This window comes from Manis javanica, chromosome 9 (assembly GCF_040802235.1).
Source record: "Manis javanica isolate MJ-LG chromosome 9, MJ_LKY, whole genome shotgun sequence".
NCBI classification, from domain to species: Eukaryota; Metazoa; Chordata; class Mammalia; order Pholidota; family Manidae; genus Manis; species Manis javanica.
In genome coordinates this window covers 11,337,926-11,364,917 of record NC_133164.1, presented here as the reverse complement: position 1 = coordinate 11,364,917, position 26,992 = coordinate 11,337,926, and the positions used below count along the sequence as shown (strand labels likewise).

The 26,992-nt window shown below is 43.3% G+C and overlaps 1 protein-coding gene across 5 annotated transcripts in view; it reads left to right on the top strand.

Moving 5' to 3' along the window:
• Positions 1 to 26,992, top strand: part of FARP1 (FERM, ARH/RhoGEF and pleckstrin domain protein 1) — a 282,743-nt gene that overhangs the window by 195,180 nt on the left and 60,571 nt on the right. For 4 of the 5 annotated variants that reach the window (XM_017660585.3, XM_037024954.2, XM_037024953.2 and 1 more), the window contains exons 4-8: positions 12,656 to 12,698; positions 15,251 to 15,329; positions 21,543 to 21,640; positions 23,589 to 23,703; positions 24,582 to 24,729. In XM_017660585.3, the coding sequence (XP_017516074.1) occupies positions 12,656 to 12,698; positions 15,251 to 15,329; positions 21,543 to 21,640; positions 23,589 to 23,703; positions 24,582 to 24,729 (483 nt within the window). Of the gene's footprint in view, positions 1 to 12,655; positions 12,699 to 15,250; positions 15,330 to 17,117; positions 17,248 to 21,542; positions 21,641 to 23,588; positions 23,704 to 24,581; positions 24,730 to 26,992 lie in introns of those variants that run through there. The other variant, XM_017660588.3, reaches the window with a different exon arrangement.

The window sequence follows — 26,992 nt, the reverse complement described above, 5'->3', positions numbered from 1 at the left end:
ACTGCCTAATATGAAAAACCCAGTAATGATGGCATAAAGAGGTGTTTATTTGTCACACATAATAGCAGTAAAAGCCACCACCATGTGCCAGACTCTTCTAGTCCCTGTGGACACAACTGTGAACATGGCCCACATGCTAAAGCAGGGATCAGCAAACTTTCTTTGCAAAGGGCCAGATAGTAAATACTGTCTGTAGGCTTCGCAGGCCACAGGCCCTCTGCTGCAACTACTCAGGTCTGCCCTTGTAGTGAGAGGCAGCCATAGGAAAAATGTAAATGATTGGACGTGGCTTAGTTCTAGTAAAACTTTATTTGTAATACAGGAAGCCATAGTTTACCAACGCCTGCTCTGGAGACAATAACTGTGAAAGGCATCATAGTTTACAGTATTTCATTCATTCCAGAAAGGCCTGTGACATGCTCTTTTTTTTTATGAGGAAGCCAAAGCTTAAAGAGGTTAAGTCATTTCCACAAAGGCACACAGCCAGGAAATGTTAGGGCTGAGACTCAAGCTCAGATGTGTCTAAACCCAAGCCTGAGTTCCCAGTCACAATTCTATTCTGATCATATCTCTCTATTTTGCTCTGTGTCAATTACAGAATGCCAAAATGAGAGTTAATTTCATAACATTTTTAAAGGGTTGTTTTGACAAAAATAATCTGTGGTGTTGGGTGGGGTGGTGGATGTGACGGGGAAAGCGTGTAAGGAGGATGTCTGGGGTCTGGCCCTGCTCTCTTTCCCAGTCTGGTGTTGGTTCTGTGGATGTGGTCAGTTTACAAAGATTGAGTGAGCTGTACACTTAGAACATGTGTACTTTGTGTGTAAAACTTCAGCATACACATACAACTTCAATGAAAGTTTCCCCCCAAAATGCAATGAAACAAGCACACAGGAGCAAAAATAATGATCAACACATGCCGAGAGGCGGGCTGATGCAAACTGTTTCGGAAGCGCCACGCACAAGCCTTGACCACATGAGCTGAGAAGGAGCCACTCGTCTGGGAGAACAGGAGAGACTCGCTGGATTTCCACCTCTGCTCCCAGTAAAATTTCTTGATAGTTTTTGTCCCCTTCCCAGATTCTGTTGACATTTGGATTTCTAGCCGGGTGACATGTGGCTGTGGCAGGGGATGGCAGCCCTGCAAGCAGATTGCCAGCCAGCCTCACGTCGCTGCGTCGCTTCTTGGCTGCACGGTCATGGGGGCAGGCGGCTGCCTCAGTGAGCCCCAGTTTGCTCGTGGGTAGAGTGGGGTGATAGTGCCCACCTCGTGAGCTCTTTGAAAGGGTAAACTGTGTAATACCTATCAGCATGGAACCTGTGTTTGGGACATATTAAGATGTCCGGAAAGCATTAGTTACAGAAACTATCATCCTCATCATTAGTATCTTTTTATTGTGGACAGAAACAGATAACATAAAATTTACCACCTTAACCATTTTTAAATGTGCAGTACAGCAGTGTTAACTACACTCACACTGACTGGTCAACAACAGATCTCTAGAACTTTTCCATCCTGCAAAACTGAAGCTCATACCCTTAAACATTAAGTCCCTTTCCTCCTCCCCCAGTCCTGGGCATCCACCATTCTACTGCCTGTTCTTATGAGTTTGGCTGCATTACATACCTCATATCAGTGAGATCATGCAGTCTTTGTCTGTTTGGCTTATTTCCATGAATATGATGTCTTCATGATTCATGCATGGTGTAGTGGATGATAGGATTTCCTTCCAGTTTAAGGCTGAATATGTTCCATTGTATGGCTAGACCACAGTTTCATTTATCCATTCATGTGTTGATGGACATGTAGTTGCTTCCACCCCTTGGTGGTTGTGAATGATGCCGCAGGGATCTCAGGTGTGTTGTCATGATTACCTTTTAATGCTACTGTTGCAAATATTACTTTGCTGGGCTTCATTTGGGAGGCTCCCAGACCAAGAGAAGCACACTGGTCTCAAAATGCCCAAACCTGTGCTTTCACAACTGGATTTTCCCTTTTATCTGTGCTCAGCGTGTGGGAAACTAGTTGTCCACCAAGGTCTGTGGCATACAGGGTTGTGAACCTTTGTCTCTAGGCAGTAAGTTCAGGCACCTCACGTCCCAGCCTTGCCTTCTGCCCTTCCTGACTTCTTTTCTATTATGTAAAAGGTGAAGGGGAGAATGAGTGCTTTCTGTGATCTAAGATGTGTTTCTCGAGATTGGAAATGAACTAGTGATAATTAGTGATCAGTTATGCTCTGCCCTTCATTAGACGTGCCCTTGGCTTGTCAGTCACTAGAGTTGATGGTTCTGTTTACACGCTTGTTGGCCTGCTGTGGTCCTTGAGTCCAGGCAGCCGTCCCCTGAGACTGCCCACAGGAGCAGGATGTCTTTTAATCAGCTTTTTCTTTTTTTGATTGAATGGGCTTTCTGTGGCAGCAATGCTATTGATCCTAGAAATCAAGACCCTGCACTGAATAATGCCAGCTAATTGGTACCTGGAGTCTGAAGGCTGATCAAAGGCCAGAAAGACACTAGCTCACCATGGGGGTGAACTCAGAGACCTGACTGTCCTTGAACTTCTTTCTCCTCTGCACCATGGGCTCTACTATAAACCTGGTGCATCTTCTTGGTTCTTCACACCAGGGATCAGCAGAAAGAGCCAGAGGGTAAACGTTAGGCTTTGCAGACCCAACTATCTCTTAAGCAACTACCCAGCCCAGCCACTGCGGCCCCAGAGGCTTATAAACAAACGAGCATAGTTGTGCTCTAATAAGACTTTATTTATGCCCATCGGTATTTCATAGAGTTTTCTCATATCATGAAATATACTGCTTCTTTCAATTTTGTTTTTTTCAACTGCTTAAAAATGTAAAAGCCAATCTTCGCTCTTAGGCTGTACCAACGCAGGAGGTAGGCTGGACTTGACCCATGGGCCTTAGTTGGCCAATCTGTGCTTTATAATATTCCTCCGAGGTAGGCATTTTATCACCCACATTTTATAGTGAGCAAATTCAGAGCAGTGACTTGCCAGTACTTAGCAATGAACTGTGTGACCAGGTTTATAAGCAGGATTCACCCTCAGGCTGGGCTCAGACGGTGCAAGCACACTCTGCTACGTGCGGCTGCCCTGGCTCACGTGGCCCCATCTCTGGGGGCTGCATAAACGTCTGTGGCAGTAACAGGTGTGTAAGATCTACCTCTCTGGCCTGTTGAAGGTAGTGGGACACGCTCTGCATTATGGCCTGTAAAATCTCTGTGTAAAATTTACTTTGTCACCTAGAAGCTGGGTAGATTCTGAACTTCTTTGATTTTGTACATTATCGGAAAAATGTGATAACTAAATGACAGTTTTACATGACTCTTATGAAGATTAATTCAGATACTTTACAGCCATGAGTCCAGCAGGATTCCTGCACCTAGTGGGCACTCAGATATCTAAGGTATTTCATGCTTACATTCTCGCTCAGAACCAGTGAGGCTGGCCCACCCACCTTTTCTTAAAGCTCCATTGCTTAGTGGCCTAATAAAACAGTTCTAGTTTCTAACTAAATGTTTATAAGGCTCAGGAAGAAGAGGGGCATCATTTTGTTCATTTTGTGTTCTTCTCCATGCCGGAAGAGCTTTGCCACTGGCAGGTGTCATAGCTCGGGTTGCCCTAGCACTCTACCATACGCTGGGCGGCGTGACCTAGAGACACTCCTTTCTCTGGTGCTGGAGGCTGAAATCTGAGGCAGGGTGCCAGCAGGGTCGGGTGCTGGTGGTCACTCTTCCTGGCCTGCAGGTGACCGCCTTCTCATTGTGCCCTCACTTGGCAGAGAGAGAGGGAGAGAGAGAGAGAGAGAGAGAGAGAGAGAGAGAGAGAGAGAGCTCTTCCTCCTCTTCTAAGGCCACAGTCCTAGTGGATCACAGCCCCACCCCTGTGACTTACTGAGCCTTCATTACCTTGTAAAGACCCAGTCTGCAGAGACAGTCACACTGGGGGTTAGAACTTCGACATATGAATTTTGGAGGGACACTGTTCAGTTCCTAGCACCAGGCATGCCTTCCGGGGGCTTGAGGTCACAGAAGTCATGACTACCTGGGATGGCAGCCACCCCTCACTGGTGGTTTCCCAGCCCAACTGGGGTTGGACAGACCTCCTTCATCTATGCTACTTGCAGACTCCTGACCGTGCTCCTTCCTGGCGGTCTGAGGACATCTGAGGCCAGAAAGACTCTGTGCAGAACATGCCAGGGGAAAAGGGTGAAGGGTGTTGCAGAACCAGGACAGATGGATGTTTGGGGAGCTGGCAGAGGTGAGGCTGTGAGTGACTCGGTCACCGTGCAGGGTAGCACCATGGTTTGACCCACAGCGGCTGTGTTTGCCGGCAGGTTCCAGAGGAGGCAGAGCCCCCCTGAGCAGAGAGGCTGGGTGAAGAACAGGTCACTGGAAAAAGAACTATAGGTAATGTTCCATTTCTTAAGCCAAATGGAAATAACGGTTTTTGCTTTCATTCATCTGTTAATTAGAAGACTTTGAGAAGCTTTAGGTTTGCAGAAGAATTGAGCACAAGGTGCAGAGAGGTCCCACATACTAGGAACATTCACACAACGTCCCCTATTATTAACATATTGCATTAGTGTGATAATGTATGTTAATTATTGATGAGCCAATATTAATACATTATTATTATCCAAAGTTTACATTAGGTACTTTCTGTAAGTTTTTGACAAATGTATTAATGAACGTATCCACCATCAGAGAATCATAAAGAATAGTTTCACTGCCCTGAAAATTCCCTGTGCTCCACCTAAGGATCCCTGCCTCCTCTCTGCATCCTTGGCAGCCACTGACCTTCTCCTTCAATATTTTGTTATTTTCTATATTCCTGATGCTCTAGCATCTGGGACCTTGCTGACTGGACAGAGATTGCCCTTCCCAGGCTAGTGAGAAGTATTAAAACCTCAGACTACAAGTGTGGATTTGTCTTTTTCTCCTTGCACTTTGATTAGTTTTTGCTTCATGTATTTTGAAGTTCTGTTAATACGTGTATAAATGTTTAAGACTTCTACATCCTCTTTATTAATTGACTCCTTTAGTATTAAGAAATGGCCTTCTTTATCCCTGGTGATATTGTTTGTTTTGATCACTTTGATACTTATATAACCCCTTTAGGTTTTTAAAATTATTATTGTCGTTAGCGTGACATACGGTTTTCCATCTTTTTCTGCTTAATTTCTTTGTCTTTATATTTGTAATGCGTTTCTTGTAGGCAGGATATGGTTGGGTCTTGCTTTTTTGTCCAGTCTGATAATCTTGCTTTTTATTGGCAGGGTTTAGACCATTTACATTTAATGTGATTATTGATAATGGTTTCAATAGGTCATTTTGTTATTTGCTGTTTTTCTCGTCCATTCTTTGTTCCTTTTTTCTGCCTTCCTTTTGATTAACTGAATGTTTTCATGATTCCATTTTACCTTCATTGTTGGCCTTCAAGCTATAACGCTTTGATTTGTAACTTTAATGGTTGCTTTGGGGGTTATAACGTATATCTTTAACTTATCAGAGCCTGCCTTTAAATGATACGTCACCATACATAGAGCATAAGACTGGATGGTGGTACTTTTCCATTTTCGCCTTTCTGACCTTTTGGCAGCCATTATTTCTTATGATACTTTCCCTTCTCCTTTACCCTTCCCTTGCCATTTTCCCTCCTTTGGGATTCCATGTATAATAGGCTGCCTTAAACTGTTGTACAATTCTTATGATCTATTCACTTATTGGTGATTTTTCTGTGTTTCATTTTGAATTGTTTCTATTGCAAGATCTTGAAGTTCATTAGTATTTCTTCTGCAGTGTGTAATCTCATGTTAATCTCTTTCAATGTGTTTCTGATCCCACACAATGTAGTTTTCATCCTAGGAGTTTAATTTGGGTCTTTTGTATATCTTCCGTATCTCAACCTTTTGAACATAGATAATATTTGTAATAACTATCTTTGTGTCCTTTTCTATTAATTCTAATTTTTTTGCTGGTTTTAGGTCAGATTTGATTTTTTTTTTCCTTGTCTAATTATGGGTCACGTTTTCCTCCTTCTTTGTAAGTCTGGTGATTTTCTTTATTTGATATCAGTTATTGTGAATTTTACCTTGTTCAATACTGGACAGTTTTGTATTCCTATAAATTTTATTGAATATTCTGGGTGCAATTAAGGTATTTGGAAGCAATTTAGTCCTTTCAGATCTGGCTTTTAAGACTCATTATGTAGGACTAGCATAGGAGACAATCTGAAGTTAATTATTTGCTGCTGCTGAAGGATAACCCTTCAGCACACGACCCAGCACTGGGAATCATGAGGCCTTCCAGGCAGACTGGTGAGAATAGGAGCATTCCTAGCCCTGTCTGAGCACTAGGCACTGTCACCTCTGATTATTCCATTACTTCTTTCCCCCCAATCTTGGGTACTTCCCCCACAAGATTACACTGATCAGTGGTCAGCTACCCACCCAAGGGTGTCCCTCTCCACTCTCCTGAGCTCTCTCTGGAGATAGCTTTCCTTGCTACCTCGGCCCCCTACACTCTCAGACCCATCTTTTCAACTCATGGATTTTGCAAGCTCTTACTGCCTGCACTGCCGCCTGTAAACTTGCTCAGATAGAGGCTAGGGTAACCATAGAGATGATGATTTTCTTTTCTTGTCTCTTGGGGATCCCTGTTTCTCATTGCCTGATGTTCCAAGTCCTCAGATCTGTTGTGTTTAGGAATTGTTTCCATTTTTTGATGGTTTTATGTTGGAAGATATATCTAGTCCTTGTTACTCCATTTTGATCAGAATTGGAAGTTTCTAATAGGTTTTTTAAGAGAAGGCACATTTAACATATCTTTTAAAAATTAAATGTAAATTTAATATTAAGGTTAATATGAACAATTATATTCAGATTATGACGAACAAAAAGTTATTTCTTCTAGGTGTCAGTCTACAGAAAGAACTAATTTGTTGCAGTTAATCCTAAACCTGGATGAATTTCTGTGACATATTTTATTTGGTTCCTATATATGTTGATGATGAAATATTTTTGTTGAATGTTTCAAACATGAAAAGGAGAACTGAGCTTTTATTGAGTCCTTTAGCCTTCAGAGGGGCAGCATATTATGTTGCAGAAAAAGCACAGGTTTGGAGTCAAATGTTGTTGAATTTCAGCTGTGTTACTTTGGATAACTTAAATAAGCTTTCTGAGCCTGGCTTCCTTCCTGTGAAAAATGACCACATTGTTACGAATATTAACTGAGAATGTATAAAGCACCTAGCCAGTGCCTGGCACACAGTAGGTGCTCAGGAAATAGTCTCTTCCTTGACCCCTGTCTGATACCAAGTAACTGAGCCAATTATAATAAGACCCTCTCTAAGATATCTTAAATAGCTTATTTGCCAATACAGTTCGCCTAAAATGCCATTCACTAACAACAGGGGCAAACGATGTTTCGGGAGAGAAGAGAATGCCTTTGTCAGCGCCTTGGCAGTAAAGCATTTCTTCTTGCCTGACGATATTTCAGTGCAGAGAACACATTCCAGAAGGGAAAGTCACACTCACAGGGAATTGCAGAAAAATAGGGAGGCTGCCTGAAAAAAAAAAAAAAAAAGGCAAATAGAAAGATGGGGCTGGAAAGCTGTGTTGAAACCAAATTGTGGGAGATAGGTGTTATGGCTGAATTGTGTCCCCGCAAAATTTGTATGTTGAAGCTCTAATGCCCAGTACCTTAGAATGGCTAGACAGTTGACCCTTGAACAACATGGGTCTGAACTGTGCAGGTCCATTTATATATGGTTTTTTTTTTTCCCAATAAATATATTGGAAAATGTTGGGGGGATTTGAGACAATTTGAAAAAAAAAAAAAGCACTTTCTAGTCTCTAGCATCCTTTATTGTAGGAATACAAAATATAATACATATACACAATATGTGTTAATTGACCATATTATCAGTAAGGCTCCGGTCAACAGCGAGCTATTAGTAAAGTCTGAGGGGAGTCAAAAGTTCTATGTGGATTTTCTGCTGTATTGGTGTCAGCCCCCAACTCCCATATATTCAGAGGTCCACTGTACTTCAAATAGCACCTTTAAAGAGGCGATTAAGTTAAAACCAGGCCATGAGAGTGGGCCCGATGCAATCCAACTGGTATCATTTTAGGAGGAGGAAATTTGGAGATACCATGAAGACACTAGGGGGAGACCATGTGAGGGTACAGCCAGAAGGCGGCCATCTGCCCTCCAATAGGTTTTTTTAAAAGAAAGTCACACTTTAACATATCTTTTAAATGTAGCAAAATGTGAAAAAGCTGGTGAGAGAGGCCGCTGGAGAAACCAAATTTGGGACACCTGGATCCTCCGGAAATACATGTCTGTTGCCCCAGCCACCCTGTTACTTTGAAGATCTAGCCAACTCTTACTACAGGCCTTCAGATACCAGCAGGGCAAGTACCTTGATTTGGTGAATCCTACCGACAGAAATGACATTTCTCGAAGCCCATTCATTTTCACCAAATCCCCCTGCAGCCAGGACATGTGGGTGTGCAGGTGAGCGGTGGCAAGCAGCAGCCTGGGATGGAGAGCACAGGGGTGTGTGGCTGGGCTCAAGGGCTGGGGGACGGCTTAGAGATAGATCACTACAACTGCTGCCCTCCAGAGAGCCGCTGGCAGGGAAAGAAAGATTAGGGCACTTCTGTTGTCTTTTTAACTCATCTGGAACTTGTTTCTGTGCTGCCTAGGTTGAATGAACAGGCGATTTGTCTGACGACCTAGTCCAGTTCAAATGCTTCCCAGTAGCCCTCCTTATATATCAAACGTCAAGCCTTTAACTCCAGTCAAGCAGCAACCCTCTTTTTCCTTCTTGCCCCTTCTAGCTCATCCATTTACAGCAGTTTAAGTCATACACATGCAAGACCTTTTCTGTGGGCTTTGCAAATAGCAATCTATCTGGCAAATGGAGAGGTTCTAACCCGCCCTGGGATCTCACCCAGGCCACTTCAGCTGTGATGTGACCGAAGCCTTGCAGCATGATGGCTGCAGAGTTCTACCAAACCCCCTAACGGAAGCCAGTCTGATGTTCCCAGACCTACATGTTCCAAAACCCACATGCTCAATTGGCTCAAATTGGTGCTTGTATTTGATGCTTTCCACAGAAATGCCAGAAACAGAAGAGAGATGTTTTAAAACAATTCATAAAATTGGCAACTACATTGCCAGAACATAGTTGTTTTGTCCTGAGCAGTTTGCACAGTTTAGGCAGTCTCTGTGGCAGATGGTGAGCGAGCTCCGAGATGGTTCCCCAGAGGCCTCCATGGAGGCCAAAAGAGCACAGGATGGCAGGCCCCGAGCGGGCACTCAGCAGCCCCGGGGAATCTGCCAGAAGTCTCCAGTGAACTGTTGCCCCTGCAGCATAGCTGCTTCAAGTCCTCCCCACTCACCCCTGCCCTCCCACCCTCAGATTTTACAGGGGAAGCAAGGTGTCAGAGGGGAGCCTTATTATTTTCTCAAAACAGAATTGTAGCCTTAGATCTGTTGTTATCTTTCTCTACCCCCCAGTGGAAGAGCCCTTCTTTCTCTCTCAGGCCGTGCCCTGAGTTTTAGAGCCATCTTCCCGCTTTGTCCCAGGTCCCTTAGGACGCCTGTTACTCCTTCCTGCTCGTATGTATCCCTCCCCTTTTTAAATGCACCTCAGGCTTTCCTGTTAAAAAGAAGCAAATAAACAATACCTTTATTTGATTCCTTACTCCTAGTTTCCTGCTGCCTCCTTTAGCCTAGACCCTCCACTGAGTCAGTTGACCAACAGATATTCCGGTTCTCATCTTATTTGACCTTTCAGCAGTTCTGGGTGGTCTTCCTTCTGGAAACATCGACCTCCCGCGGCCTCTGGGACACAGCTCCCCTTCCCTTCTCCCCTCCCACCCTCCCCCACCACCGCCTGGCCGCTCCAGGAGGAGGGGTTGCCAGGGAAAATGCGTCTCACCCTCTGGACTCTGCGAGGCTTTGCATCCTCCGCGGAGGCAGAATGGTGGTGACTTCTAAACGCGCGATCTCCTGCCCAGCGTCTTGCCCGAGCCCCGGGCGGGTGTGCCCCACCCTTTCCATCCTGTCTGTTTCTCATGAAGTCCAGGGGCACCTCATCAAATCGAGCGTGTAGAGCCCCAGTCCTGGCCCTCATCCAGGCCTCCCTGGGCTGCGAACTGCACCAGCACCCGTCCAGGTGCCCCCGGCAGAAATCTCGGTGCGGCTCCGCCCAGTCTCCTCCCGCAGCCAGCGCACCCAGGCCGCCGACAGATCCCACGGGGCTTCACCTCGTACATTTGTCTCAGATGTGCCCCTGCCCTCCTGGTCCAAAATACCATCCCCTCTTGCCCGGACAATTGCAGCAGGTCCCCGCGCATCTGTCCTGGCCCCTCGGTGGTTCCCACGCCGCCAGACTCATCTTCTGTTGCAGCGCCCATCCGATCGCGGCAGCCTCTTGATTAACGACGCCTCTGCGTCGCCCTCAGGATCAGGACCGAGAACCCCAGCATGGCCTCTGCAGCCGCGCTGGCCTCCTTTCCCTTCGGGCATCTGGGCAAGCGCTTCTGTGTGTCTCCGTATGTTCCTCCGTCTCTTCCCCTCCGAGCTCCGCGCAGTCACGTGCTCAGGACCGAGTTCCCTGGACAATGTCACGTTCCTGTCACGTCCCAGGTTCCTCCGTGACCATGTCCGACTCCATCACAGGCACAGGGAGCCCTCTGGGATGCCTTCAGCTTCTCTCAGGTGCCTCTTCACCTTTGTTGGGAAGCTGTTTGGATCCTGCCTGTCTTCCCCACGGACTGTGAGATTCCTGACGCAGGGACCATGCCTGGCTCTCTCGGCGCTGGATTCCCGGAGCCCAGCAGAGAGACTTGGCAGGTTTCAGTTGGACAAGTAAGCGAGTTAGAACAGCGTTTCCGTTCCAACTTGGGACATCTATTCTCTGGATCCGTTTTCTCATTAAATGGAGCTACATTTGTCTTACCCATCTTTCAGGATTCTTAGGAGGCACACAGTGTATCGCACAAATGATAATGGCTGTTTTGAAGATTATCCTCTCTCGTTTTAAGGTTGAAGTTCATGTGGCTGACAGCGGCAGTGAGCCTAAGCCAACTAGTACCATCATTTTCCTCTCTTCTAGGAGAGCAGCTGGGAATGGGGAATACAGAAATGAGAATCTCATCACAAAATCTTGTTTAGTTTTTTCATTATGAGAATTCTTTGGGGCTCCTTGAAGGCCATTTGGGGAAGGCAGGAAGGCAGAAGACAAGAAATTACCCACTTTTCCTTTACCCTTCCAAACACATTTTCCCACATTCTTAAATATTCAAGAAGAACATCATTTTTAATGCCTGCATGGTAATGTGTACTGTTTTATTTATTTTACATTATTGTAAAACTGCTGTGATTAGCGTTCATTGTACATAAATCATTGTGTGCATAAATGTGTAATTTCCCAAAGTTGAATTACTGGATGAAAGAATTTGTGTAGGAACACTTTTAGGCTTTAGATAATTATTCCTTAATTATTCTCTGAAATAAAATAATAAATAGAACTGAAATGTACCAGTTGATACAGCCATCAATAGAGTAAGAGATGCCTGTTTCCGTGCACCATTACCAACTCTGGGAATTATAAAACACAAATACATATGTACACCAGGCATATCTAAATGTAGATTCAAGGCTGGAAATGGAATTTGACTAAATTTATATAGTATAAATTATTCTAAATTTGAACATTTTCCCATTAGCTGTTGGGTTTTACATTATTTGGGGGTGTTCTCTTTTTTGTACTTAATTATAAAACCCTCTTTTATATTAAGCTCACTAGCCTTGTTTCTGTCATACATGCCAATATATGAGCTTCAGGAGAACCCTCTTCTAATGACTACAAGTTCAATGGAAGTTTAAATAAAAGCATGTCTGAAATGGGGTAATGTGGTTAACTTACGCTTTATTAGTAAGGGCAGCTGGTTTCTGTTTTGTTTGTGTGTTTGTTTTTTAATCTTGCCACTCAAACTGCGTGCTAAGGGGGCATGTGCGTGACGAGTCTGGACTTGGCAGGTGGGTGGGCCTGACTTCAGTCCTCGCTCTGCCTCTGCTGCTGAGAGACCTGGACAAATACTGAGCCAGCAAAGGTCTTGGCTTTCTCTCCTGGGTAACAGGAATCCTTCTAGCCTTGTTTTAAGAAGTAAATAGTTTATGGATAGTGCCTGTTGCAGAGGTGGTATTTTATAAATACTTATTCCCTTTCCACTGCCCTCAGAGATGTGCTGTTCTGCACACATAGACACGTGCATTTTGTTTCATTAATGAGCATGCGTGTTTCACTCAGCTTATAGCCTGACATACAGTCTGAGAATAGCTGCGAATAGCTGACTGTGATAAAAGTATAAATAAAAGGGGAAACATTCTTAGAAAACCATATGAGTCTAGGGGAGATTTTGATTTCAAAGCTCAGGGATAATACTAGCAAATTTGGGTCTGTTCTGTAAAAGTGGTGGACGATATAAGATGGCATTCTGGAGAAAAAAAGAGTAGACACCCTCAAATATGCAAAAATACTTTGATTTTAAACAGCTCCAAGTGAAGTCTCGAAATATACTCCTTTGAGAATTTATGTCTCAGTCTCTTCTTTTTTCCTTTGTAGGTGTGGCTGGATCTCTTAAAACCTATTGTCAAGCAGATTAGAAGTGAGTATATACTATGTGTGTAACAGTGATGTTAACTGTAAAGCCAGACATTTTCCTTGTCTAGATCATCATTTGCCCTGTGGCATCAAGCATTAGTGACAGACAGGTTTTTTTTTTTTACCTGTGATTGCTTTTCATCATCCACTAATCCACATACTATTAAAATGTATCTTCTGCAATTTTAATATATAACCACTTGGTAAATAAAACCTTACTAGGAAGATCAGATATTGTTTTGATTAACAAGTAAAGCATGCTGTTAAGCCCCAGGATTATTGAGCTTGGCTTGTCTAGGCCCATGTTTCTTATTGTCCCTTTTGAAACGGGAAGGTGGAGCCATTTATTCATAAAATTTGTGCTAGGTTTTTTGTTCTGCCTCTTTAGAGCCTGTGCCAGAGAGAGAAAGTGTGTGTGTGTGTGTGTGTGTGTGTGTGTGTGTGTGTGTGTGTGTGTGTGTGTGTGTGTGTGTGTGTCTGAATGGCAAGCAGAATTGAAGGGAGTCTGGTTTGCATTTAGGCCATGTATTGGAGAAAGATCTAGGAGAGAAGTAAGGAAAGAGAGCATTTGCTTTTTCTCTCCCTTCTTATATGCCTCTGCTCTGGCCCATTCTCCGCTCTTTCTGCTTTGAGATTAAGTTCAGAGTCAAACTGTGTTCTCAGCCTTCCCAAATGGTCCCTCCCTGCAGCCAGAGACGGGGCAAAAGTTTGAGGAACTGTGTTCCCTTAAGTTTGACATGAAACACACAATACCTGCTGCGATTGTTTTTATGTCTGGTTAAGAAAAAAAACCCCAGGCCGCTTCCAGCAGTTTATGTGGATGTAATAAAAAAAAGCACACAGGGTCTGTATGGCCCTTATGTAATTGAAATTGATATTGCTCTTCTGTCATTTAAATTGATCAATTATCAATGCTGAAGCAGCCATTGTTTGTTTAACATTTACTGGATGGCTGACCAGCTCCTAAGTGATAGGGGAACAGGTTGCTGAGAGAAGCCCCAGGCCTAATGGGTGGAGGTAGCATAGTCCAGACTGAGGGCTTTTGTCCCTGCAATAACTCATGATGGAGTCTGCTGGTGCGGGAATGTACCTTTTACCACATTACCAAATGCAGACTAAAGACAGCATCTGTTGTTTTTGGGCAACAGTGGTGGCGGAGTGGGTGCGAGGGGCTTCTCCTGTTCATCCCGGTGGGCTGTCACTGGCCCTAGGTGACAAAGCTGTCATTTTGCATTTAGTGCTAGCATCTTCCAGCTTCAGGTGTTTTGAGGATCTGAATAACCTCACTGAATTCCCTGCCTGTGACCGATGTGGAGAGGGAATAGTGCATCTTTCTTGGCTTCCCCATTTTGTTACTGTTATTTCATGATCCCTAATTGACAAGTGAGGGTTTCTGTTAATGTTTTGAGTGATTAGGGAAAAGGAGCCCAGCTTCTCTGGCCCCAGTATTCTGTGCCCTGTCTTCCCCTCCTAATTATGTATATATATTGCCATCATTTTCAACTTACGAAACAGCATGTTTAGATTTTTCTAAACTTGAATGTGTGATCATAGAAATTATAATACAACATCAGTTTTTTGTGATATTGAAAGGTAGGAGAAAAAGACATGCTCTGCTTTTATACAGACAGCTGTTGTTAAAATTTGGATTGCATTGTAGTGCCTTACATTTCATAGAATATAAACTCATTGCTGTTATTGCAAGTGGCAGAACCTGTAAGAGGCTCTTATGTTTAGCTTATACATCAAAACAAAGTCCAACTCAGGTTACAAATTATTATTTTATAATCTATTTGAAATTCTGTTCTATTTTTTCCCCCATTAGTGCCATGAGGTCTATAGCTCTTTTATTTACAGTTGTAATCCTCAATGTTCTGGTTCAATTCTGAAAAGATATTCATCTCATTCTCAGTCTCCCCGTGCACTCCCTCCCAGATCTCCCTCTAGACTGTGTCTGAACGCATCAATGAGCTTTTAGACGTGTAGAAAGGCTTTGGCTGACCGTGACGGGGCAGGGCCACCTCTTGTTTATGGTTTCTCTCCAGAGCTTAGGAGAGCACCTGGCAGATAGGTGCAAGATACATATTTGATGAACACGTTGGCAGCTGGAGCCTGTAGATAGGTAAACATAATAAATTACATAAATTTCATAATTATTTCAAGCCTGTATTTGGACTGAAGCAGCCAAATAGGGACATTTTTTAAGACAAATACCTGTTTTTTAAAAACCTGGGTACAATTTTAAGTGTCCAAAGGAAAAGTTGAATACCTCAGTGTAATTAATACCCTTGTCACATTACTTTCTTAAAACAGGTATCTGTCTCCCTGCAGTCTGTAAACATGAACTAGTAAGTGAATTTACCCAGTTATTAGGTGACTTGGGCGTTAGTATATGTACTCCAGGCAGCTTGGAATGAGAGTCATTATTTGGTGTGTAATAGACCCTCTAAAGTCTTTTTCTTTAATTGCATTTGAAATTAAATTGCATTTTTCTTTAATTGCATTTAAATCAATAAACACTTTACTGCTTTTGTGTCCCCCACCCCCACCTTTTAGGGCCAAAGCACGTTGTTGTTAAGTTTGTGGTGAAATTCTTTCCACCTGACCACACACAACTCCAAGAAGAACTCACAAGGTTAGTGGTTCGGACATGGTGTTTATTGCTGAATGGTGCTGAGGAGAAGAGGTTAATGTTCTAAGTTGGCTGAGTAAACATTTTCCCAGCATGTATTCACCTGGTCTCTGCCCTGTGCCTGACAGTTTAACCCCTGCTCTGTTGTGCTCACAGACACGGGGGGAAGACATGTTTTCCCTGAAACCTGGTTTCTCAAAAGCTGTGCTATGCAGTCAACTGGAGTTATTACCTGTTCCTGTCATGTTTTCTCTTATATTTATCAATCACAAGACAGTTTTAGGATGTGACTCTCCTCTGTGAAGCCAAGATGTTAACTCAGAGCTTCTCTTTGCTGCTGCCATGGGTGGGCAGACACAAACTGTGGATTGTTTCTCTGAAAATGTGGCCAAGTGGGAGGGGCATGAGCGCTGGGTCGGACCTACCCTTGGTAGCTGTGGGACCGGCCGGTTCTTGCTCCCTGTGGGCCTCTGTCCATGTGAATGCAACACATCGTTGGCCAGGGGTTGTCCTGAGGGTTAAGCACCATTGTACATATTGTGGCTGGAACCCACCGGGTAGGGATGCTGTGAATGGTAACTGTCACCATCATCAACATCATTGTCCCTACTCAGTTTATGATTTGCAGCAAGACACACAGTATTCTAGAAGAGATTAGAGACTGGGGGAGCACAGGAAGATGAAATGCCTCCCTTTCAACGTTCCCTCATAGGACCCTGGTCGGACCAGCCAGATTCCTGCCACACATGCCTCTCAAGCTATAGTAGCTGTTTAAGACCAAGGCTCTGACATTTTTCTCCTCCTCTCGGTACGGGGTACAGTGTCTTGGGGGCTTGACCATCATTATCAAAGGAATGACATTCAGTCAGCAGTGTACACTGTGTACAAGCATTGTTCTGGGCCCTGGGAATATAGTGGTGAAAAGAGAAGCTGGACTCTCCTGGGAACAGACTAAATGATTAAGGAAACAAGAACAATATCAGATAATGGTAAGCGCTCCTTAGGTACCTGAGGTAGAATGAGCTGATAGAAGGTGCCGGGTAACCATGCCAGTGTGGTTGGTCTGGACTGCTGCTGTCAGGAGGTTATGAGGATCTGTCAGTCATCTTTGGAGGTAGAGCTTTCCAGTTAGAAGGAACAGTTAGGCAGTGCCCGAGGCAGGAACCAGCTCCAGGTGTTCAAATACCTAAACGAAGGCCAGCCTGGGGAATGTTGAGGATGACGTGCAGTGAGGTGGGACAGAGGTCCGGTGTGTGTGGTGTGGGTGCCAGTGGAGGGTGGCAGCAGAGAATCCAGGGAAGGAGCCAGTGCTGTGGCCCAGGCCAGTGACACAGCGAAGGAGGCAGCAGGAACAGAAATGGAGAGGTGCCAGAGATGGGGTCTCTTAGTCCTGGTGATGGCTGGGGCTGGGGACTGAGGGAAGAAGAGGGGGACTTAGACTGTGACGTGAGCAACTGGACGGGTGGTGCTGGTGATAAGTCCACGGGGAAGGAGAGGTTTGGGGCGGGGCAGAGAGTCACGAGTTCGGTTCTGCCAGGCCACATGTGAGATGCCTTCTAGACACCCGTGGCTGCGTCAGGAAGGGCACTGGGTCCACAGATGTGGAGTTCCAGGAAAGGCTGAAGGTGAAGACTCTTCCCATGGCTTTATGTTTTATGAATGAGCCGCCACTAATTGTTTACCTCCACTGACACAGTCAAGTGGCCAGGAATTGCAGAAGCCCCAGCCTTCCAGGAACTACGTGAAGTTTGCTAGAACATTCCACTCAGAGGAGAGGCAGCTGGGGCCGCAGTGCTGAGTTGCACAGTGGAGTCTCACGCAGTGTCTTGACCGAGGCTACTGCATCTCGGTTTCCTGGGCTGATTTTCCCCTGATGGAACGCTATTTGCTCAAAGCTCAGAATATTGGAATAAATCTAAAGGTGAGTCCAGCTGTGGGTGAGCAGCACACCTTTTCCGCCTGCGCCTCACTGGGCGTCTGTTCTGCGTAGGAAGTTGGCGGCGTAATCCTCCTTTTCCCTCCCCATCTACTTTGTGACGGGTTGTGCCTTTTCAGTTTTTGTGAATTGCTGTCTCAAGGGTGCGTAGTTTTCTAGCTTTCTGGTCCTTGTTCTAAAATGCCGTGCAGCTGGTCCCCATCAAGCCAAGCAGGCTTGGTATTTTGCCAGCTGCTCTGTCCAATCTGATAAATTCCTCAAGTTACAGGAGCTCAGCTGGATGAGGCAGGTTGGGGTTTTTTGTCGTCTTTGTTTTCTGGCTCCCAGTGTTAACTGACATTTTAAAAATCCTTTCTGAGGAGAGACTTTATTTGGCTCAGGGATGAATAAAACTAATGTGAAATTTAGAAGTTTCTCCATTGCTTTCCATTTTGTCACAAGGTGTAACGTGAAGGGGGCCTCCCCGGGTCTAGGGTATCCCCCAGCACTCCTCCTTCCTGTATGAGCCGAAAGGTAATGGGGTGACCACTGATCGTGCAGGCGCCTTTCTGTAGCACAGGGCAGGTAAGGGAGGGTTGGGGAGCAGCTCGGTGTGGACGGAGCTTCAGGCGGCAGACGTGTGGATAGGAGCAAGCCTGGCGGAAGCAGGCCTGCAGCCTGGAAGCGCCTGTGGCTCCAGGAATAGCTCTCAGCCCCCAGTCACAGAGATAGAAGGTGAAGTTGCGCTTCACTGTTAAACAGGAAGCTGAATTCCTTTCTATTTGTTAGTCTGCACTAGTGGTCAAACTCTGTCCTGTTGCCACCATGGCCCAGGCTTCTAGAAGGAGAAAAGTACGGGTTCTTAGGTGCAGGGGTTAAACAGGGAGCGGTTTGGTTTTCTTATTGCCGAGCTCTGAGTTACTTCTGGTGCCTGTGAGTTCTGGCACTCCTCTCTGCACAGCCTCTCTTCCGTGGGATACAGCTCCTACCTGCCTGAGTCCTTCGTGTAGCTGTAGAGGGAGGGGCCCTGTCAGCCCCTGCAGGGGTGCGAGGCCTGCAGAAGTGTTCCCGGTAGGTTGGCAGAGAAATTGTCAGTTACTTTACATTGAAGAAGGAGAGAAAGATTAAGGCACACCCCACCTCCACCCCACCTCGCCAATGAAATGCATTAACATAGAGGTTAGAGGACACTTGCAAGTCTGGCCTCCCTGGGGGCAAAAGGCCTCGTTGTGCCGCCATCACCACCGCCTTCTCTAAGAGCCCACCCTTGCCGGCAAGGAGAGTGGATTCCATTTTGAGCACTTTGTGTTTTCATTGTGTTTCACAGCTGCGTTTTATTTAGGTTTTTTTTTGCTGAGTATGACTTGGCCTTTAGCTCTTGTGAGTTCGGTTGGCATTGCTTCAGTTCATAGCGTGAAAAGGTGTAGCTGAAGCTCTAGAGATAGCATTTTAGCCATTGTGTTCGACTGGCAGCTGTCATTAAGAGAAGTCAACACAGTCTGCACCCAGGAAGGTTGGTCCCTATTTCAAGAGCCTCAGAACAGGAAGCGTCCGCATAATTTGGGGCTGTCAGGTTCTCCCTACATCTTCAGAATGGCACCCGCCCTCCGTGAGAGCCCAGTGCGATCTCACGGACCCCCGGAGACCCTTGCCGCAGGCCCCGCACTTGCCCAGCTCTGGCCATGGCTCTGTCCCTGAACACATCTCTGTGAACCCAGGTCCCAGTTTTGAACTGGTTAATGGTAAGATATTTGGAATGTGATGTTTTTAAAGTGTAATTTTAGTTAAAAAGTAACCACAGAGATAAGAATTTAAAGCCTGTAGCTCTAAGTGTTGGTCTTAAAAGACAGTAATCACTACCTACTCTAAAAAGATGGTTTGTACTGCCTCTTCCCATAGAAACCTGTATGTAGATGTTTTGGTCATTTTTTATTCTCTGCTTTTCTTCCCTTTGACTTTTGAGAGAGAAAAAACGAGAACAAGACTGAGCATCAGGGAGATTGGTTTAGGGGTCAACTGATGGATCTGTGGGTGTTTTTTGTTTTGGGCTTTTCGGTTTTTTGTTTTGCTGATTGCCCCTGTAGTTTTTTAGTTATTAATAGAACTTCCTAAATGATTTAAAGGAGATTAGTTTTTCTTTTATAAAAAAGAAAAATTGCTAACATTACAGAATGTCACTGAGCTATCCATGTATTATATTTAATTGTTAGGGAAATAACCTGTGGTTGGTCTTGTTAAAAGCTTTTTTAAGTTAAAAATAACGTTTGGTTATTACAAAAATAGTAAGTGGGCAGTATAGAAAGTTGGAATATACAGATAAACAAGAGTACGTGTTAAAAATACTGTCCTGTTGTTCAGAAATTACCATTGTTAACACATCAATGTGATATCCTTTCTATTTTTCTTCTATTCTTCTATGCATATATATGTACTTCTCATCTCATCTAATACCCTGGCCGCAGTTTCCTAATTCGTCCCCCTAAGGTCACCTGTATCTGCTCATCTAAAATGAGATTCACTGTAGACCACATACTTCATCTGGTCATTGTGTCCCTTGGACTGCTTTTAATGTAGTAGAATCCCTTCTAGTATTTTTTTTCTTCATACCATCTTGAAAAAACTGGACCAGTTGTACTATAAAATACCCTTCCTTCCAAGCTTGTCTGATTCCTTCCTGCGGTACTTACTGTTCAGCTTATTCCTCTATCCTCTCTATTTCCTGAAAACTGGAATGTAGTTCTAAAGGCTTGACAGATACAAGTTAAACATTTTTTACTAGAATTCATCGTGATGTGTGTGCCTATCTCCTGAATGATGCTGAGATCGACCATTGAATTATGGTGGTGACATTCTGATGTTTTCATTGTGGAGTCAAATCTTGTTACTTTGTCTCTATGCAAATGTCCAATCTCCTAAATGACTTTTACACAAATTAACCATTCTTACCAGAGTCAATATTTTCCTTAGAGGTTGGGAATGAGGATTTCTTTTCCAATTCTATTTTTCCTATATTATTAGTTGGCATTCTTCTACAGAACTTTGGGTCATCTACTTGGAATATTTGTATACCCTGAAATGCCCTTCCTACTGGAGAGGCAGCTTACATGCTCAATTTTTTGCTTTGGGTTACTATTTTTCTAATGAAGAATTACTTTAATAGCATCCTTGAATGGTGATACTTTCAGTCTTTCCTGTTTTCCCTTATTTTGGAGTATTGTAATGAACTCATGAATTTTCATTAATTCATGTGCTTCAGTTCACTTTAATTGTTCTGGTTGCTACTCAGGTGGTCACAACTTTGGCAAGTGGATGTCCCTTCACGATGTTTCTTTTGCCTTATTAATACATTTGTACATTATTACATTCTTGCTGTATTTATTAATACAAACATACATTGTTACAATTATAACTGAAAGCTTTCTGGTATCACAAGATATTCCAGGCTTACTTTGTACCTTTCCCTACCCAACACCTGGAGTCTAGCACTTCTCTAAGGACCTACATCTGTGTCCTTGCAGTGGGAATTGTATGAGAGTCAGAATCTGGTTGCTAAGGATTGTTACTGAGACGACACTGCTTCTAGGCAGGGGGCATCGCTCACACATACCTTCCTAAGAATTTATGAGTTCAGGTGACATTTTCTAATTAATGTCCCCATTGCACTGTAACTTAATTTCTTTGACGTATAAATCTTTTTTCTTTCACAAAAGTGTTTACTTGCTTTGTTCTGCAACATAATGAAAAGAATTTAAAAATGACAAATTGATTTTTACAGATCTGGTAACTGAGGCTTTTGGAAGAAGCTAAGTGACTATTACACCACAAAAAAAGACACTCTTGTCTTTCCAATTCCTTTGGCAAAGCTTTTCCTAACCAGAATAAACAACTGTTATTGACTGAGCCATAAAGCCATTTTTTAGTATATCTGACTGTTCGGCGAGAAAATTTTAAATGTTTGCTACACCCTACAAAACTATATAGGGTGGTAAGTTATAATCTTAGGCTTTTATGGCTGGGTGTCTCCCTATAAAATCTAATGTGTTACTCGTTGTGTGAAAAGATTACAGCATGTCTCCTGGTCCTCTCAGGGAGGTGTGAATATTTGCATTGCAGTCAGTAACATGAGCAATTCATTCCAGCCTGGCCAGGCTTTCTGTTCCTTGGTTTATACACCTTTCTTTAGATCCTTGCAGCGTGGACAGGCTGCCGGGAGTGAGCCTGACTTTGACGCGGAAGCTCCCCGCCATGCCCGCGTGACGCCTGTCTGCACATACGGCACCCATCTCTGTTTGTGTTCGCAGGTACCTGTTTGCTCTGCAGGTGAAGCAGGACCTGGCTCAAGGCCGGCTGATGTGTAATGACACCAGCGCTGCTCTCTTAATCTCACACATTGTTCAATGTAAGTTCTGTTGGTTTGCTTTAACTTGTGTCGGAAATAATACAGTGATCTGATGGATAAGGGGAAAAGCCGCATCCACTAAAAACAGTAGTAATGCCTTTGTGTTGTTTCACTGATGGGTGGAATGCCGATGGGTAGAAAACATTCCTAACTTTATGTACTATATGTATCCATCAAATATGAACCCATGAATTCTGTGTTCTGGTGTTTGTCTGTCATTTTCAAGGACTAGTGCCTTGAAAATTGTCACTACATCTGCTGACTCAAAGAAGGTTAGATGGATGGTGGCCAAGTAGACTAAGCTTGTTCTGTCCTGTTCTTGGATTTAATATTCATCATTGAATATGGCATATTAGCCTGAAGATGTAAAACTGTCCAAGATTTCATTTCTTGTATTCTGTTCTCTAGACTTCAATAAACCAAGACAGCATGCAGATGGACTGAATCATAGTGATGCTTGAAAGTAGATATTTTAACTTTCTTAATCCAGACAAGGGATACATTCAATTGTGTTCATTTGGCTTACAAACAACTCACCTGGGCATTTTTTTTTTTTTTTGGTCTTGGCCAAGGCAGAATTACTTGAAATGGAGTGCAAACATGTTTCAGGAAGGTAATTATGTATATAGACAAAGGTCAGAATATATAAGCTCGAGTATAAAAAAAACCTGTGCTGTCATATCATTTAAAACTTTCCATCACATGTAGAGTCCATATAATCAGCCCCATCCCATTTGGGTAAGTGCCCAGTGAACAAGGTTTGCAAAAAGTGTCATCCTAGTAAGTGAAGAAATTACCTTAGTCTAATATGAAGAGGTGTTTCTATGGACCATGCTTATCTTCATATTTTTTGTATGTGGGCATTATTGAGTATCTACCAGACTTAGGAAATAATGTTAATGATTTTGCAGCAGCAGGAAGCTAGTGTGATTGATTCTTCAAGTGGCCCAACTGATGCCAGGTATGTTGGCGCTGTTTTGTGCAGAGTGCAAATAATCTCAGTGCCATTTATAGCAACATATAGACCCTATCCTGCATGATTAATGGAGGCACATTGCCCAGAGTGTGACAGGCTGCTTCACAGGACAAAGTGAAGGAAGGTTTCATAGCAACTGTTCACTTGCTTTTACTCAAAACAGCTGGCCTCTGGTCATTAGGCTACTGTTTATTAAGCTTGTTACATGGACTTCATGATACAAAGAAAAAGGCATGCTGTCCCAGAGCTATTAAAATGGTATAAACTGAGCTGGAGGTCGTGTGGTTAAGGTAAAATTATCATTTTAATGCCCTATCCTTTAGATTCAGATTATAGCAAAGCAGGGAGGGCCCTCCATTGAGATTACTTGAGAAAAATATGCATCCTGTTTCTTGTAAATGAAAAAATTTATAAGAATTTGCAATCTGAACGGTCATTTCTGACAGCAGTATACAAGAAATTTTATAAACATAATTTTTTTTTTACCAAATTGGATTATGTACCTTCATACCTATGTATAATTGTCTTTTCTCTACATCGTTAAGCATTTTGGGATTGGCACTATTAATTGTAATAGTTTCAAAAGTTTATTTGGTAAAGTCCTAAAATTCTGTAATTCTTATTTAGAAGTCATAAGGTCATAATCCACATACCTAGAATTTGCTGCTCAGAACAGAAGCAACCCCTAGTTCGGTGGGGAGTTAAAAAGCAAACCAGGAACATAGAGGCTAAGGATGGATGATCTGAAGTTATCTTTCCAACTGTTAGAGAGGAGAAAGAGTGGGAACCATCATCTTACGTGGCACGTTTGTTAACTATGTCCTTACGTCTGCATCTTCTGCCTTCTAGCCCTTGATTCCCACCAGCTGGGTGAGCCAGCTTCTGGTTTGCTAGCTGGGGAACAAGCCACTGGGAATATAACAACTTGTGAAGTATTAATAATGTGGTTGGTTTTTCTTTGTTTCTTTGTAGCCGAGATTGGGGATTTTGATGAAGCATCAGACAGAGAGCATTTAGCAAAAAATAAGTACATACCTCAGCAAGATGCACTAGAAGACAAAATCGTGGAATTTCACCATAACCACATGTAAGTTCTCATTGGTTGCTTCCCTTCATGCTTCCTTTGAGCTGTTTCGCTCTGTCCATCCAACATACATGGGTACACACACACCCACACTCATACACTCATTCAGTCACAGAGAAACTATTAGGAAGAGAAACAGAAAAGCTGAGGAAGAAAGCACAGAAGCTCTCGGGAGTGATGCACTCACTCTGGACTCTAAGAATTGCACGTTGCACACTCAAGACTGAGTTCTAGGCCCTTACTTGGTTTCCTGGGATACCGGAGTGGGCCTGAGATTTCAGGACAGCTATGCTTTGCAATAAAAGGCAGACTATAACACCAGTTGACAAATCAGAAAGGAGACATGATATACTCGGGAAAATGTAAGAATGTTTTGAAAATCTAGAACCTTTGTAGCATCTCTATTTGGGGTTCTTTTTGTTCTTGTCTTTTTTTTTTTTTTTTTGACCACTTTCAAAGGATTCTCCACACCTGTTTTTGTTGTTATTTATAAGGAAGGTATTTGAGTCCCGGTCATAATATGAAAGTGTCACCTTGAACTTTGCTTGCAAATTGAGGCCTATTGTAAGTGACTGAACACTGTTTTAACATGGTGGTGTTGTGCTTGTCTATGACCTTAAAGGAAACTCTTTGAGAGTCCAAAACTGAGCAAGTGTGAGGTAGACTTTTGGGGTTTGTGTTACACCAGCAAAAGAGCTTTTGTCCCAGCTGCTCGACTTTTGGTTATAATGAATGGGAGGCTGGGGGTCATCTGATGGGGTAGTTCCATTGTTTGTGATGAAATGCCTTTTTATTTCCCAAGAGAAGCTGATTAATCTCAAACTAATAGACACAGGGAATTCAAATCTCCTGGCCTTTCTCCTCCATTTTTGTTTTGTCAGTGGACAAACACCAGCAGAATCAGATTTCCAACTCCTGGAGATCGCCCGTAGGCTGGAGATGTACGGGATCCGGTTGCACCCGGCTAAGGACAGGGAGGGCACTAAGATCAACCTGGCTGTGGCCAACACGGGGATTCTCGTGTTTCAGGTAAGAGCATTTAGGATACAGCTCGGTTCCCTTGGTGATGGAGGGATCAATTTCCGAGTTGGGTGGGCCAAGGGGAGACCTCCGATGGTGAACATTAAAATGAGGGGAAAACTAACCTCATTTCAGGGCTGCTCTTTCTTTGCAGGCCTTCCACTTTCGATTCTATTTCATTCAGCCTTGCTGTGGCTGGGGATCCACAGTTACAGATTTGTTTGTGTTTACTGACTACGTAGGATTACAGCTTCTGTGTCTTTCAGGGGACCTATGCTTTTACAACACAGTATAATGGAATTGTGATTTCAGACCCCAAAATAAACCCTGTCTTCACACTTGAATGTGATATTCGTGTCATCCTGGTTTTGTTGTTGTTGTTGTTGTTGTTTTTACCTATGTCAAGTTTTTTGGTGGTGGGTGTCTTTTTTTCCTAATTTGGGTTTCTTGTTTAAACCTAATTTAGGTTTTACCTAAGTCAGCTTATTTGTGACTTAAGGTATATATAGAACTTAAAAAGAAAAGTATAATGAGTACTTTTAAGATATAATAGTTTCATATATTCATAAAAGCCACGTAGCAGTAATTTTGTAGCAAAACATACATACGCTTAAATTGTTACCTGTGTTTGACTTAAGAACATCACGATTTTCAGCATTCTCTTGATCACACTGTTACTGTACTGTTTTATTGATCAGTGATGGTTCCTTAAAAGCTTCACTGCAATATTATTGACATTCAATAAAAGGCACATATTTAAAGTGTGTGCTTTGATTAAGTTCTTATGTGTGTATATCCTGTGAATTCATCAATGAAGTCAAGACAGTGAACATATTCACCACCCAAAGTTTCCTCTGTGCTTTTCTTTTAAACAAAAGTTAGTTATCTATGCTTTGGTTTCTCATGGGTTTGGAGAAAGTGTCTGCCTTTTTTCCTGAAATAGGGTCACATTTCACCCGGCTTTGGGTAAGTATGTACATGACCTGAAACCCTTTATAGCCAGGTTTGGTTACATTTCCCCCTTCATATTTTACCAAAGTAATCCAAGTAATTCTCTGTTCCTGTATCAGATGTTTGCGATGGACACTAATTATCACAGAATCATGTCCCAAGAGGAGTTGAAGTAAGCTTGCAGATGGGATATCGGGAACCGATGTTTGAAAGCAGTGGGTATAAGCAGGTTACTGCTAACAGCTTTTGACCTGCAAAAATAATGTAGGAGCATCTGATGAGAAAAACCATAGTAAACCAAATGCAATTTTCAGTACTACTGTTAAATTTTAATCAAACCCCTTAAAGATTTCTAAAAATCAGAGAGAGGAAAAGAAATGCCTCACAATTGAATTAATTTGCTTTGATTATGTTTGATACAATCTAAATATTGAGAATTGCTTGGTAATTTAATCATGTACAAAGGCTGTATCTTGGAATTAATCTTCTTGCCAGTACCTAATTGCTTCATTCTTACCAATTTAAATGAATGGCTCTGGTATGCAGGGGCTCAAGAAGCATTCTGATTTCAGCAGAGATGACAGGACAGATGGCAGCTGGTATCTGGTAACTCCCCATTTTTTCTCCAACACCTGCCTGACTATAAGGGATGAGGATGTGTGAATCCCTCCTGGAGACCATTCTTCGGCCCAGAGGATACCCCGCAAGCCCAGCCTCCCCTCCCCATCCTGTTGGAAACCTGATGGGCACAGGAGCCAGACAGGTGTGAACGCTGGACTTTGACTGCTGACCTGCTGTGTTGATTCTGTGGATATGAACAATAGCTGCTGGCTAAGGCACATGCTGTAGAATCTCATTCTGCCACATGAACTGTGATTTTGGACAAATTAAAATATATTCATGCTGTAGTTTCACATGTGTTACATGAAGATAATAAATCCATCTCACTGGGTTTTATATAAGGTTTGATAAGATAAGGTTTGTAAAGTCCTTGGGACAGTACCTGGAATTCTCTAAGTGATGGTTGGTAATAATTGTGGTGGTTGTCATGGTTTTTATTTTTATGTATCTTCCTTTCTATCATTTCCTTGGCCAGCCTCTTCTGTCCCTGAAGGCAGACTTACTTTGAATGCCAAATCATCTAATTAGTGAAAAATAATGATTCAGGAGCAAGAATCACCCCACAACCACAGATCCTGTGAATTCTCAGCAGAAGGCATTTTTACCAAGCAGTCAAAAAATCAGTGCTCGCTCCAGCTCCTCAAAGCAAAGTAAACCGACTCCCATGTTGCTTATTATGCATTTCCTCGCTCACCGGCTC